This window comes from Neomonachus schauinslandi, chromosome 16, assembly GCF_002201575.2.
Source record: "Neomonachus schauinslandi chromosome 16, ASM220157v2, whole genome shotgun sequence".
Lineage (NCBI taxonomy): Eukaryota > Metazoa > Chordata > Mammalia > Carnivora > Phocidae > Neomonachus > Neomonachus schauinslandi.
In genome coordinates, this window is record NC_058418.1 from 53653893 (window position 1) to 53666032 (window position 12140).

Consider the following 12140-nt stretch of genomic DNA (forward strand, 5'->3'; position numbering starts at 1 on the left):
GAGTAGTTAATAAAATCTATTACCCCTTGATGGATTTTTTTCTGCAAGCGAGAATTGATCTGTCGTCTTTGTGATTTGTGAGATGGCTAGGAAACACCAAACACCGTCATGACTTGGGCCACATTAGGAGGAGAAAGAAAGAAAGAAAGAAAAAGGAAAAAAATCCACCACTAAGTCTTACCAGGCGTGGAAAGGGTTGGACTGCTGGGGTCATTTTACTTGATTGATTGGAATTAGAGTGGATCTTATTAACATTTTAATAAAGAGAATCTTTTTGCACTGGGCTGGAAGTGTTTGCCAGTCCTCGGTGCAATTCCATTCTCTGCAAAAGTGGAATCGGCTGGCGTTGCCCAGTGTGATTTGTGTGGCTGGGGCCCAACAGTCCAAAAAAGCTAACAGGCTGCCACCTCCGAGGGGCTTGTTCTGTGCGAGGTGCTCGCCCTGTATCTGCCATGCAAAACGAGGGAGCTTTATGAAGGAATCCGTCTTGTAAAGCCATTGGTCCTGGTCATCAGCCTCTACCCAATGCTTTCGTGATGCTGCCGCTGATCTATTTGGGAAGTTGGCTGGCTGGTGAGGCAGAGCCTCTCCTCAAAGCCTGGCTCCCACGGAAAATATGCTCAGTGCAGCCAAGTCCATGAATGAAAACGCCGCCGGGCGCTTCTAGTCGGGCAAGATGCAGCCGAGAACTCCGCTCCTTCTGTGCGTTCTCCTGTCCCAGGTAGGGAAGAGGGGCTGTGGGGTGCACCCCGTGCCCCGTTTCTGCATTCGGATCGCCTGGCGCGGGCAGGGCGAGGGGGCTTTCGGGGGTCGGGAGACTCTGGGGCGCGGCGGCGAAAAAAGCCTGGGGCTCGAAGGGAGGTCATTCACCGCCCAGGAGATCCTAGGGGGGCCCTGGTTTCTCACTCCGGGTTTCGTGTGTGTGTGTGTGTGTGTGTGTGTGTGTGTGTGTGTGTGTGTACGTTTGTGGGAGGAGGCGAGAGCTCCCGAGTCCTTTTTTTTTTTTTTTTTTTTGCAAGCGGGGGCGACATTCTCGCCTACATCAAGTGGGGTAACTTTAATTCGTCTCCTCCTGAGGCTCATGCATTGGAGAAAGACTCAGTTGGAGGCGACTCCAAGGAGTCGTGGTTTCCCCCAGCGCAGCGCCGAGCGGGGAAGCGCGGCTCCGGTCCGGATTGCGGGCTGCCGGGCTGGAGAGGCCGGCCTGGCACTGCCGACTTCCCCGGGGCGCCCGGGCCCCCTCGCCCAGACCCGCGGCGCTCGGGAAGGCGCCTCACGCCAGCCTAGCGCTGCAGCCCGTCTGCTGCTGTCGCTCAAAGGCGCCGGCTCTGGCCGCGCCCGCATCGGGGTTCTTTTCCTTCCCGACCTCTGGGTGGGAGCGCGTCTTCCCCCCACCCCCCCCACCTCTCCCCGCCAGGACGCAGGCCCCAGCCCCCTGCGCCCCCTTTGTCCAGCCAGCTGGAGCTCCGGCTCTGAGCCCCGGCTGCCGCCTCTGCTGTCTTCCCCGGGCGGGTGCAGAGCTCAGAGAAAAGTTCAAGCCTTGCCCACCAGGGCTGCAGCTGCCTGTTAACCCTCAGAGCGCTGAGGCATAAGGGAAGGGCCGGTGACCCCGGAGAGGGTGGGGGGTGGGGTGCGATGGAGACTTGGTTCTTGGGCAACCACCTCTGTATCTCGAAGATCTCGGGAAGTTTGTGTGCAGGAAAGCAGTACTCCGAGGAGGCCAGACCAGAGGTGCTGGCAGCCGAGGGGCACGCCCAGCGCAGCTCTGGGGCCTGTAGGTTCTGAGAGCACTGCGACCCAGTCCCCCAAGGCCTCCCGTGAAGCCTATGGAACTCCGGATGAGGTGGCAGCTTACAAGTGGGTGGGTAAGATCAAGGCAGGGCCAGAGAGGAGCGAAGGAGACAGGGAGTGCCTTTGGGTGCTAGGAATGGGTGTTGAGTTCCTGGCCAGGACTCCTGAGTGCCAGGGGAATAGGCACACGTGTGAGTGCCTGGGTGAGGGGGCCTTGGTGAGGCAGCTAGGATCCCAGGCAAGGGCTGGCTGGGATGTGGGGATACACTGCAGCCTTCTAAGGGAGGCCACTGCTAGATCAATGTTGGAGTTAGAATTTGGAAATGGGCCAGTGTCCCAGGAGCGCTGTGACCATGGAAATGATGTAAAGTGGGGGTTACTGGGTGGATGTTAGTGCCTGGGGGCAGGGTAAGGTGCCGGGCTGTTGAGCCCCTCCCCCACTTAGGATTTCTGTCTTCCCTGGATACACAGCCCCCATTCAGGACTGCGCAGTTATACTCCTCTAACACCAGGGCTTTGCTGGCTGATTCTCTTGGGGGTCCCTGCAACCTTAAGTCCTGCCACAAATTCTGTGTCTGTCTGTGAACCAGTTTTCCAGACTTTCTGGAGTCTGTCTCTGAGGCTGTATGTATGTATATATATCCCCATTTTGAAGGGTGGTTCAGAATGTGCTTCTGATTCAGACAGATCCTCTCTGCCATACGCTGGTGTTACCACCCTGGGCAAGTTGTTTAGTATCTCTGAGCTTTCTGATTCCCCACTGTAAAATAATCTTATCACCTTCCTGGGATTGCCAGGCAGATTAATTGCATCCAACAGGATGTCCTAGTTAGTGCATTTACCATGAGGCCTGGCACACTGGGAACCGTTAGTGTCTGGGAGCACTTCCCACAGCCTTTCCCCAGGACTTTATAGTCCTTTTCTCTCTCAGCATGCTTGGACCTCAGATAAGATTCCAGGGCTTGCCCAAAGTTATTCCTCCCTTTGAGCAAGGCAGACCACATGGCAGCACCCAGCAATCCCTGTGCACTAGGGGCTTCTCACATGATACCTTTCGTAAAGCAACTGGTGTGTCTTCTCTTGCTGGGCCCAGATGGCACAGGTGGGTCTGAAGGCTGTCAGCTCACTCAGTTCTGTAGCATGGGGAAGCAGAGATTTTACCAGGAATTGAATTGCCTGTTTTCTGAGGCTTATTTCTCTCTTAGATTGTTGTGCATAATCAGAGCGAATGTCCACATTAGGACACTAATTGATATCCTGGTTGCAATAGCACCTTGCAGAGAAATCATTTTGGTGCAATTCACTTAATCGGCAAGAGATTCAAGTGCACAGCTCTGTGTGCCATAGGGAAAAGTAGGGAAAGTCTTGGAGGCTTTGAGTCAACAAGCAAAAACAAAACTTTCTCAAGGCAGAGAGAAAACAGAAGAAAGGGAAAAACAATGTAATAAAGCAAATTAGTCACTTGGTCCTAAGTGGTGTTCAGGCAAGCATGTATGTGTTTTTCCACTGCAGTTGTAATACTCTGGGTCTGGCTTTGGAAGCCATCAATCTCTGTACGGTTATTGGCTGGTTGCTGTTTTAGACATTTTGGAAGGGGGAAGAATTCTAGGCAACAATGGCTGGAAGCTGGCAAAGTCCAGGAAAAGTCACCTCTCTTCTCCCCTGGGGTGTTTTGGGAAGGGCGGTCCCAGAAGTGGCCTGTGGCATTTAGCTATGATAAATAATGAATGTGGAACAGATCAAGGAGCCCTGACATAGAAATTACACTGTAAATATGATTCCCACCCCCCACCCCCATCTGAGTATCACTTACAACTAGCCAAAAGTTCTAACAATGAATGAGTAATCCCCCAAGAATTAGAATTTTAGGGAGTGGTTCAGGTTTGGAGAGCAGTCACTTGGGAGTGACCAAAAATGTTCCACAGAATCCTGAGATGTTGATTTAAAATGGGGAGTTCTTCTTTGGAGTCAGAATCTTGATTTTTCAGGATTTTAAATGAGAATCAGTATTTTCTGAAACATCGTTTATTATATGCTCAGGGAAGTGTTTATTTGCAGAACCGTTCTGATAAGGAGACAAGACTATGGGAGTGGCAGAGAGCACCCCCTGCCCTGGGATGGCTTCAACATGTGACAGCCCGTAAGATTTCAAAAGCACTGGGGAAACAGAGACATAAGTTGTGAAAAGAATCAAAGTGGTAGAGTTCACATGTCTGAACAAAATTTTTAGCAAGTCCCTAAAGAGATTTAATAAACTGCAAGGCTGAATATGTGATCTGGAGTTTATGTAATGCCACAGTGTATATTAAAAGCCCAACAGTCATCTTAGCTAATCTCTTCTGCTCTGCCTCCCTCCCTTCTCTCCTTTTCTATCTTTAGCCCTTGGGTTTTCCATTAAATAAAATCTATTTCCTTCTGGAAGTATCTCCTATGTGTTACAGTGGAATTGCCCAGCAAACCAATGTACCCAGTAACTGCGGCATATAAAGTACCAGCATTTGCATGTGTGCACTGAATCTCAGTTTGAGGTTCACTGTTTAGGTAAAAGTACATCTAGGTTCTTGAGACTATCCTTCTTTCTTTCCCTCCTTTCAAAAAGACAGTTGTTCGGAGAGTCCAGTTAATTTCTCTTAGGTGGAAGGGAAGGAAAATGACAAACCATGGGTTCAGTGACAGTCACATCATCGACATAGCCATAGTACTTCCTACTTCTTTGTGTCTGTGTATGTCCATCTCTGTGTGTTTTGATCTTATTTTAATACCTGTTGAAAAATTCTCCAGAAGAGGGCTCCATTCACAGCATTACAAAATTCTGAATCTACAGCTTATATATTTTAAAGAACTTCAGTGTAGTAGCTCTATCAAAACCCAACTATTCTCCTTATTCCCAATTATTTGCTACAAGTTTCCCCAGTGAGAAGTCCTGCCATTTTGCACGGAGTATCTTTCCTCTTTTCTTTCCTCCTTTATTCCCTATTGTAGTTGGTTCTTTTCTGTGTTATTCTGCAACTATGTATCCCCTCTGAGTAATAGAGCAGGGAACGTTTGAAAGACCTTTGTAGACAATGCCATATGAAATGTGGGGAAGTTCTGAAATTTCCTGGCATTTGATTTTGTTTGGACCTGGTTTTACTCTTTAGGCAGCCAAAAGGCAGGCACAGCTCGCCTGTGAAAGGAGATAATCTTCCCCATTAGGTAACTACCCAGAAGAATGACTCATGAGCCAGATTCGCACACCCTCCAGCATCAGTTGAAAAGGAGAGGGAAATATGTCTGTCATCCAATTACAATAATCAGTTGGGCAGAATCAAATCAAGTAACCAGTGGTTTTGGCATTGTTTCCACTTAGCTGTGGGCAAGACACCCACGTGCCTGAGAGAATCTGACCCTCTTGAATGATGCTGCCAATACAATGCCCTGCAGCCTGTCTCCTCTGTAGCTACCTAGGGATCCCAGGCCTGACTCCACCTCCCTGAGCAGACAGCGCAATTGATTATGGGCTGGACTGTAGGATCCCCTTCATTAGGCAGTAAGTAGTGGCTTTATGCTAGGGTTAGGGGAGAAAGCAATTTCTTTCTCTACTGAGAGAAGCAGCTAAGGGCAGGCTAAGGAGGAAAAGAAATGACATTTCAAACCTGAAACACATACTGAGGGCTCGTGTTAGTGAATGGGTCACTCTTTGGCTTAGCAGGTTGAACCTTGAGATATCTGCTTGGTGGTGCTAAAGCTCATCCATCCCAATTCTATAACTCTGGCTGCTGGGCAAAAGGTGCAAAGTAGCAGCCACAGGCTAAATGTAGCCCATGGATGTATCTTGTTTGACCAGATGTTTTGAGAAGTGGGACATTGTAAATTAAAAAAAATCCAGGTTTCTTGCATTTCTTAAAATGTCAGAAGGTCAGGCAGTCCTAGAGCCTCATTCCCACTTGGCCACATTTCACTAGAGCAGAGTTACTACTGCCCCCTTTAAGAAGGACATGCCTCTGTAATTTGCCACAGTCCCTACCAGTCCCCACTACTCATCCAGCCAGTTGTACTCACTTATCTTTACCCACTTGCCCCGAAGCCATTTGTGTTGGGAACTTCTGCTTTCACAAATTTTGAGGCTTAATCAAATTGATATAGTCAAGTTTTTCGTGATAGGCTACTTGAAAAGGAAGGGACAAGCCTCTTTCTGATCACTATGATTGAACTAGATTGAGACTTGCTTTGGAAGAACATGATGAAGGGGATCCACACCTCCATCCTGAGAACATTACTACTGTCCGTGCCATTGGGTGAGTAGGGGTACCCAGAGCACCGGGCCACCCAGATCATTGTTCCATGAGTAATAGTTACACCCAGAGAAATGACACACTGCAGCTTTGAGTAAAACCGATGTGGGTACACCAGAGTGTTGGTACACCCAAAACCTTGCAGTCAAGGGACTCTGGGAGTCCTGGATAATAGGTAGTCCCCAGTGCACTGTGCCAAGTGTTATACCAAGAGCATCAGTACCCTTGGAATACGGTGGCAGTCAGAGCATTGTCATTCCCACAGTGTTGCTCACCCGCAATGTGAGTATCATCAAAACCTCACAATAACTTCTTGTACTCAGCCCTGCAGGGGACTCTCGGAGCACTGAGTTAGCTTTCAGAGTATTTATAACTTCAGGGTAACGTTAGCTCCGTAGCTTTGTTGCCTAGAGTACTTTTATACACGGGACATTGTCACCTCTACCACCTACTGGAATTTGTGTAATGTTCTTATAACTGCTTTTAACAGTTAACACCCAACGTAGTCTTCACATAGTGTTAATGCTAGAATTAATGTCCTCTGCCTCCATAAATCCTCGATTAATCTGTCCATCCATCCCCTACAAATAGGTGGGCCTCCGATAACTTGTTTTCCATAACCTCAGATTCCAAAGATCAGGGTAAATATAATTACACACACATACCAAAAAAAAAAAAAAGTGTTTTTCCTCTGTCACTTGCCAACAGAAGTCAAATTCCTGAAAATTAGCATTAGCAATAGGCACGTTTTGACATGTCATGTCTCTTTTCAAAGGCCCCAGCGTCACCCAATCTGTTATAGAAGCACAAAGCCCCTGTGTCTCCCAGCTGAGTGTAGGCTGGGCTGGGGTGGAGGGCAGCAGCTGCTCAGCTGAGAGCAGCCCTGCCACATGCCTGGGCAGGGCCAGGAAATGAGCTCAGCCTCTGGAGGACCTGGGGACCCTGCAAGGAATGTGGCAGCCTCCATCTCTGCCTTATGCGGCCTCCAGGCCAAAGTCTCTTTCCTCTGGCGGTGGCAGGGAACTGCTTTTCCATGTGCTGCACAAGATGGTGCCTGCAAATGCCCAAAGCTTGAGCTTCTGTGGTCATCTCCCTGTCAACTGATGTAGGGCCTGCAGAAGGTGGCTGGACTCTGGCAGCAGAACCCGGAGCTGTCTCAGGCCACACAGGCTCTGCCTTCAACTGCCATAAGCTGCTGGGCATCTGGGATCATCTAACTCAGGGGTTGTAAACTGTGGCCTATGGGCCAATTCTTGCCTGCCGCCTGTTTTTATAAATAGTTTTATTGGACCATAGCCATGCCCACTCATTTATATAACTGTCTGTGGCTGAGTTTGTGCTATAACAACAGGGTTGACACCATATGGCCCATAAAGCCTAAAATATTTACTATTTGACCCTTTACAAAAAAAGTTTGCTGACTCCTGCTCCGAATCAGAATTATAGCCAGAGGGGCTGCAGGAAATCTTCCCAAAGGGCAGGGAGGCATTAGGGATTCAGTCCTTAGGGGCTGTCCTTCCTAAACCCCAAACACTCAAGTAACTTAACTTCAGGGAGATTTACCTGGGGCTAAGTGGACTCAGTCAATATCTGTGTTGTCCACGGAGGACCTACTATGGGCTCGGGTTACAGCTACTAGTGAGGCCGACCCAGTCTCTGCTCTCTTGGGGTTAGGATCTTGAGAGAGCCCCTGGCAGGGGAGATCCCTGTCAATTCAGAAATAACTCAAAATAGAGGCAACTGCTATGATGGAAGAAAATGTAGTTGTGTGAGGCATGCTGTCCGGTGTGTTTTGCTCATCTGTGCCTGTCTTTCTCCCCCACTAAAATATAAGCTCCACTAGAGCACATACTACTGTCTGATCAGTTTGCTTCTGCATCTCCAGGGCCTAGAACAGTGCTGGTGTGCAGCCGGCCTTCAGCAAACATAAATGAATGAATGAATGAATGAATGAATGAATATAAGGAAGGCATTAGGTTCAGATGAAGAACCTGGGAGGCTTCCTTCATAGCCTGATGCTTGAGCCACCGTCTGGAGGAGTAGTGAGGCTTACAGACAAGGGAACACCAGAAGGTGTAGGCAGGGAAAAGCATTCCAGGCGGAAGGCACAGCCTGGGGGAAGTCTCTGTGCAGGAAGAAATACTGCATAGCCGAAAGAGGATGATTTCAGGAGCTGCCGAGTAGGGCCAGAGCCCCTGGGGCTTTGGCAGCCACCACAGGGATGTTGGTGTTTGTCCTGGAGCAATGGGCAGCCATTGAAAGTAACAAGGGGACGGTGTAGTGTGACAAGGTCAGATTTTCATTTTGAAAAGGTCACCCTGGCTGCAGTGTAGCAGATGGATTGACGCTGGGTACGAGCGGAAGGGAGAAGCCAGTCCAGGCCTGAGATCATGGGAGTGGCAGTGCAAGCGAGGGAAATAGATGTACCACTCCTCAGAGCATCCAAGAGACATTAAGGGCAGAACCTGGCAGGGCTGTGTAGCTGGGTTCGGAGATGGCAGAGCAAGGGCCAGGGAGCGGTTAAGGAGAAGGCTTGAGTTCTGACTCTTTCAATTGGCAGCTTCCTGCCAATTGCCCAAACAAGGAACCCAGGTGTTTGACATTATAAACAGGGTCTGAGGGCCATTGTTTCCATGGGGGTGTTAGCCAGGCTGCAGTAATGCTGCTCAGGAGAGGCGTCCCAGGCCCCAGTTACACTAATGCCCACAGATCCAATCTGTGCTCGCATCTGCGATGGGCACTATGGGGGCTTTGAAATGCCCTTGTCTAGAGAGACTGATGTGTAGCCTCTATAATTAACCAATCTCTGAGGCTTTTCATGCAAAAGATATTTGGGAGAAACATTGCCAAGCCCTTTAATCGTTTCTTGAACATTCAATCAGCAGCACTAGAAATATTTCTTACATGAAGCAAATAATGATCTACAACTTTCAGCAATCACTTTGCGAATGTTAACACGTCTTCATTTCAGCATGTTGGATGTGGCCTTGCTGACTCTTACATTTCCAGGTGGAGTAGCAGAATCTTCAGTGGGGTGCCAGGGAGTGGTATGTTGGTATTTGTATAACAACTGGCTTCTCTTAAAACAAAAGTGGCACAGTGGCGCTCTATCCTCGGAAGGGGGGATGCACAGGTGTCTGCCTTTATTGAGGCACTTAGGGAATTCATAGGTAAACAAGATGGACATAGGACATGTTCTCACGGGGCTTGCCATCTCCCGGGGGGCAGCCATTAAGAAACAAGAAAATATATTTTGTGGGGCATCTGGGTGGCTCAGTCAGTCAAGTGTCCGCCTTTGGCTCAGGTCATGATCCCAGGACCCTGGGATGGAGTCCCACATTGGGCTCCCTGCTCAGCGGGGAACCTGCTTCTCCCTCTCCCTCTGCCCACCCCGCCTCATGCTCTCTCTCTCTCTCAAATAAATAAATAAATAAAAATCTTTTTTAAAAAAAGAAACAAGAAAATAAATAGCTGAAATAACACGAACTTGGTAATTGTTACCATAGGAAACCACAGGGACTAACACAGCATTGAAGGGGAGAGTGCTTTGCCTTCCCTCCCATTCTTTCACCTTTCCCGTCCTCTCTGCACCCCTTCTATCCATCTTTTCTTCTTTCTTCCCATAATTACTAAAATCTACCCAATGCCAAGAATGGTGCTAGCTTGGAATTCAGAGATGAATACATACCTGGTCCCGAATAGGGAACGTGCTGGAGGTGAATCGGGGCCTATGGTCTCCCAGGACTCAGAGGAGCAAACGTCTCAGATTGCTTAGGAGAGTTAGGGAAACTTCTGAGGTTTTAAGAAGTGAGTTTGAATCCTGGCCATTTGCATGCTGCGTTTCCTCTTCTGTTTCCTCCTGTGTCTGAACTAGGAGAGAACACCTCTATCAGCCCAGCAGGGTTTTAGTTAAATAAGCGTATGCTTGTGACTTCATCCATGATTGGCAGATGCTGGGTGCTAAAGGAATGTTGGTTGTATTAACTTCCACACGCTCTGCTCCAAGGGAACTTGTAGCTTGCAGGTACCATGGGGCCTTGGCCTTGATCATCTAACTAACTCAGAGGGGAGAAAATGCTTGTGTATTTAAAATGCATGGACATTAAAAAAAAAATGAAGTTTGCTCTCTGGGGAAGGATTTGCCAATTCCCATATTGGTAGCTCCCCAAAGATCCTTCCCCTGGGGATTTCATGCCTCATAAAATCATTTGATCTGGTGGGATCTTATCTTCTAGATGTATCTTCTTAGCAGCTGTTTCCCCAGACGCTTTATCAGGGCAGCATGTGTGGGGGTGTACCTGTTAGTACTATGAGCACTTATGATTATTATTTAAAATATATCAAAATACCTGTAGTAAATATACTGTACAATTTACTGCTATGTGCCAGTTGCATATATTATGTCAAATCTGTACTGCAACACTTAGGACAGCTATTCTTATCCTCATTTTATATACAATGGAAAGAAGTTCAGAGTGGTTGAGTTATTTGCCTAAGGCCACACAGCCACTGAGAACTGGGACCAGGGATTGAACCCATGCATTTCTTTTCTTTTTTTTTTTGTATTTTTTTTGTTATTATGTTATGTTAATCACCATACATTACATCATTAGTTTTTGATGTAGTGTTCCATGATTCATTGTTTGAGAATAACACCCAGTGCTCCATGCAGAACGTGCCCTCTTTAATACCCATCACCAGGCTAACCCGTCCTCCCACCCCCCTCCCCTCTAGAACCCTCAGTTTGTTTTTCAGTCCATCTCTCTCATGGTTCATCTCCCCCATGCATTTCTGATTCCTGTGCATGTGCATTTTCCTCCATATTTCACTCATGTATAAAAGCTTCCTTCCTCATCCCCTCAAATGATGTAGGAATTTTCTCCTTTGACTATTTTGTTTTCTGGCTCTCCTGGAGTCAAAATGGCTGCATGTAGTAACCCCATTTTTGAATTCCTGGTGTCTAAAAGTGGGCCTGGGACCTGGGTCTCCTGTCTGGCTTAATGGTTGCAACCTGGGTTAGCCCAGGGTTATTTGTGTTGTCACTGAGTCCTTGTTTTTGACCAGGGGCAAACAACCCAGCAAGAATGGGCCCACCATTTCAGTTTCACCCAGCAAGAATGGCCACCTTACTAGGAGTAGCCACACAGGACTCAGCTCGGGTGTAGCACCTCTGCAGCTTCCAGCCCAGGTAAATTCTCTAGAGGTAAATTTGTTGGCAGTTTCCTGCCTGCTGCTAAGCTCTAAGGCTGGATGGCATTCCTCCCCAGGAGTGCCAAGGAGCTCCAGTGTATCCTGAGTGCTACTGTCTACAATAATGTTTTCCCTAGTCCATAGGAAATGAGAAATATACAGCCTGTAGCTATACTGAGACAAACCCATCTATTGGGCATTGCAACGGAACTGAATCTAACCTCGAGTGTAGTTCTGTTTTACCAAAAGAGTTTTCTTTTTTCCTCCTTTTTAATTCAGTTTAAGTGCCTTTAGGCAGGCTAACCATTGATTCCATGAACTTTTGCTGAATGCCTGTTATGTGCCTGGCACTGTCTTACACACTGGCAACAGAACAGGGAGCACTCACAGAGCCCTTGTGCAGGTGGATGTACATATTCCCGCCTTGGACCTAGTCCTTACCAGTCCGCATGGTGGCCTTGCATTTCTGCCTCTCTCAGGACGTTTGGATCTGTGCACTCCAATCTGTACATTTCATGTTTAAGTCATTCATTTAACAAATATTAACGGATCAACCACCGTATCTCAAGCATGATGCTTTACACTGGGTGAGCAGCAATGATAAAGAAAGACAAGTTTGCCTGCCCTCATGGAGTCTATGTTGTAATGGGGGAGAAAGACAGTAAACAGCAAAAATAAGTCAATACAATCATTTTGGATAGTGATGGTGCTGTAAAACAGTTAAAATGGGATAAGCAGTTGTTCTGAGTTTATCCACAGCCCTCTCTTGGGATAGAAAGTTCATCGTTCTGATGCAATGACCTTTCTACTTTTTAGGGATGAAATGTCCTATTGTTTGTAAAAAGTTAATTAACTAACTGCCTATCTTTTTCGTCTTCTATTTAT

At 47.7% G+C, this 12140-nt stretch overlaps 1 protein-coding gene across 1 annotated transcript in view; it reads left to right on the top strand.

Annotated features, from left to right (window-relative positions):
• The first annotated feature begins 635 nt into the window (after window positions 1-635).
• CDH13 (cadherin 13) overlaps window positions 636-12140 on the top strand; it is a 1026047-nt gene continuing 1014542 nt past the window's right edge. Inside the window, exon 1 of the mRNA XM_044921967.1 lies at window positions 636-721. Within this exon, the coding sequence (XP_044777902.1) occupies window positions 642-721 (80 nt within the window). The 5' untranslated portion in view covers window positions 636-641. The remainder of the gene's footprint in view (window positions 722-12140) is intronic.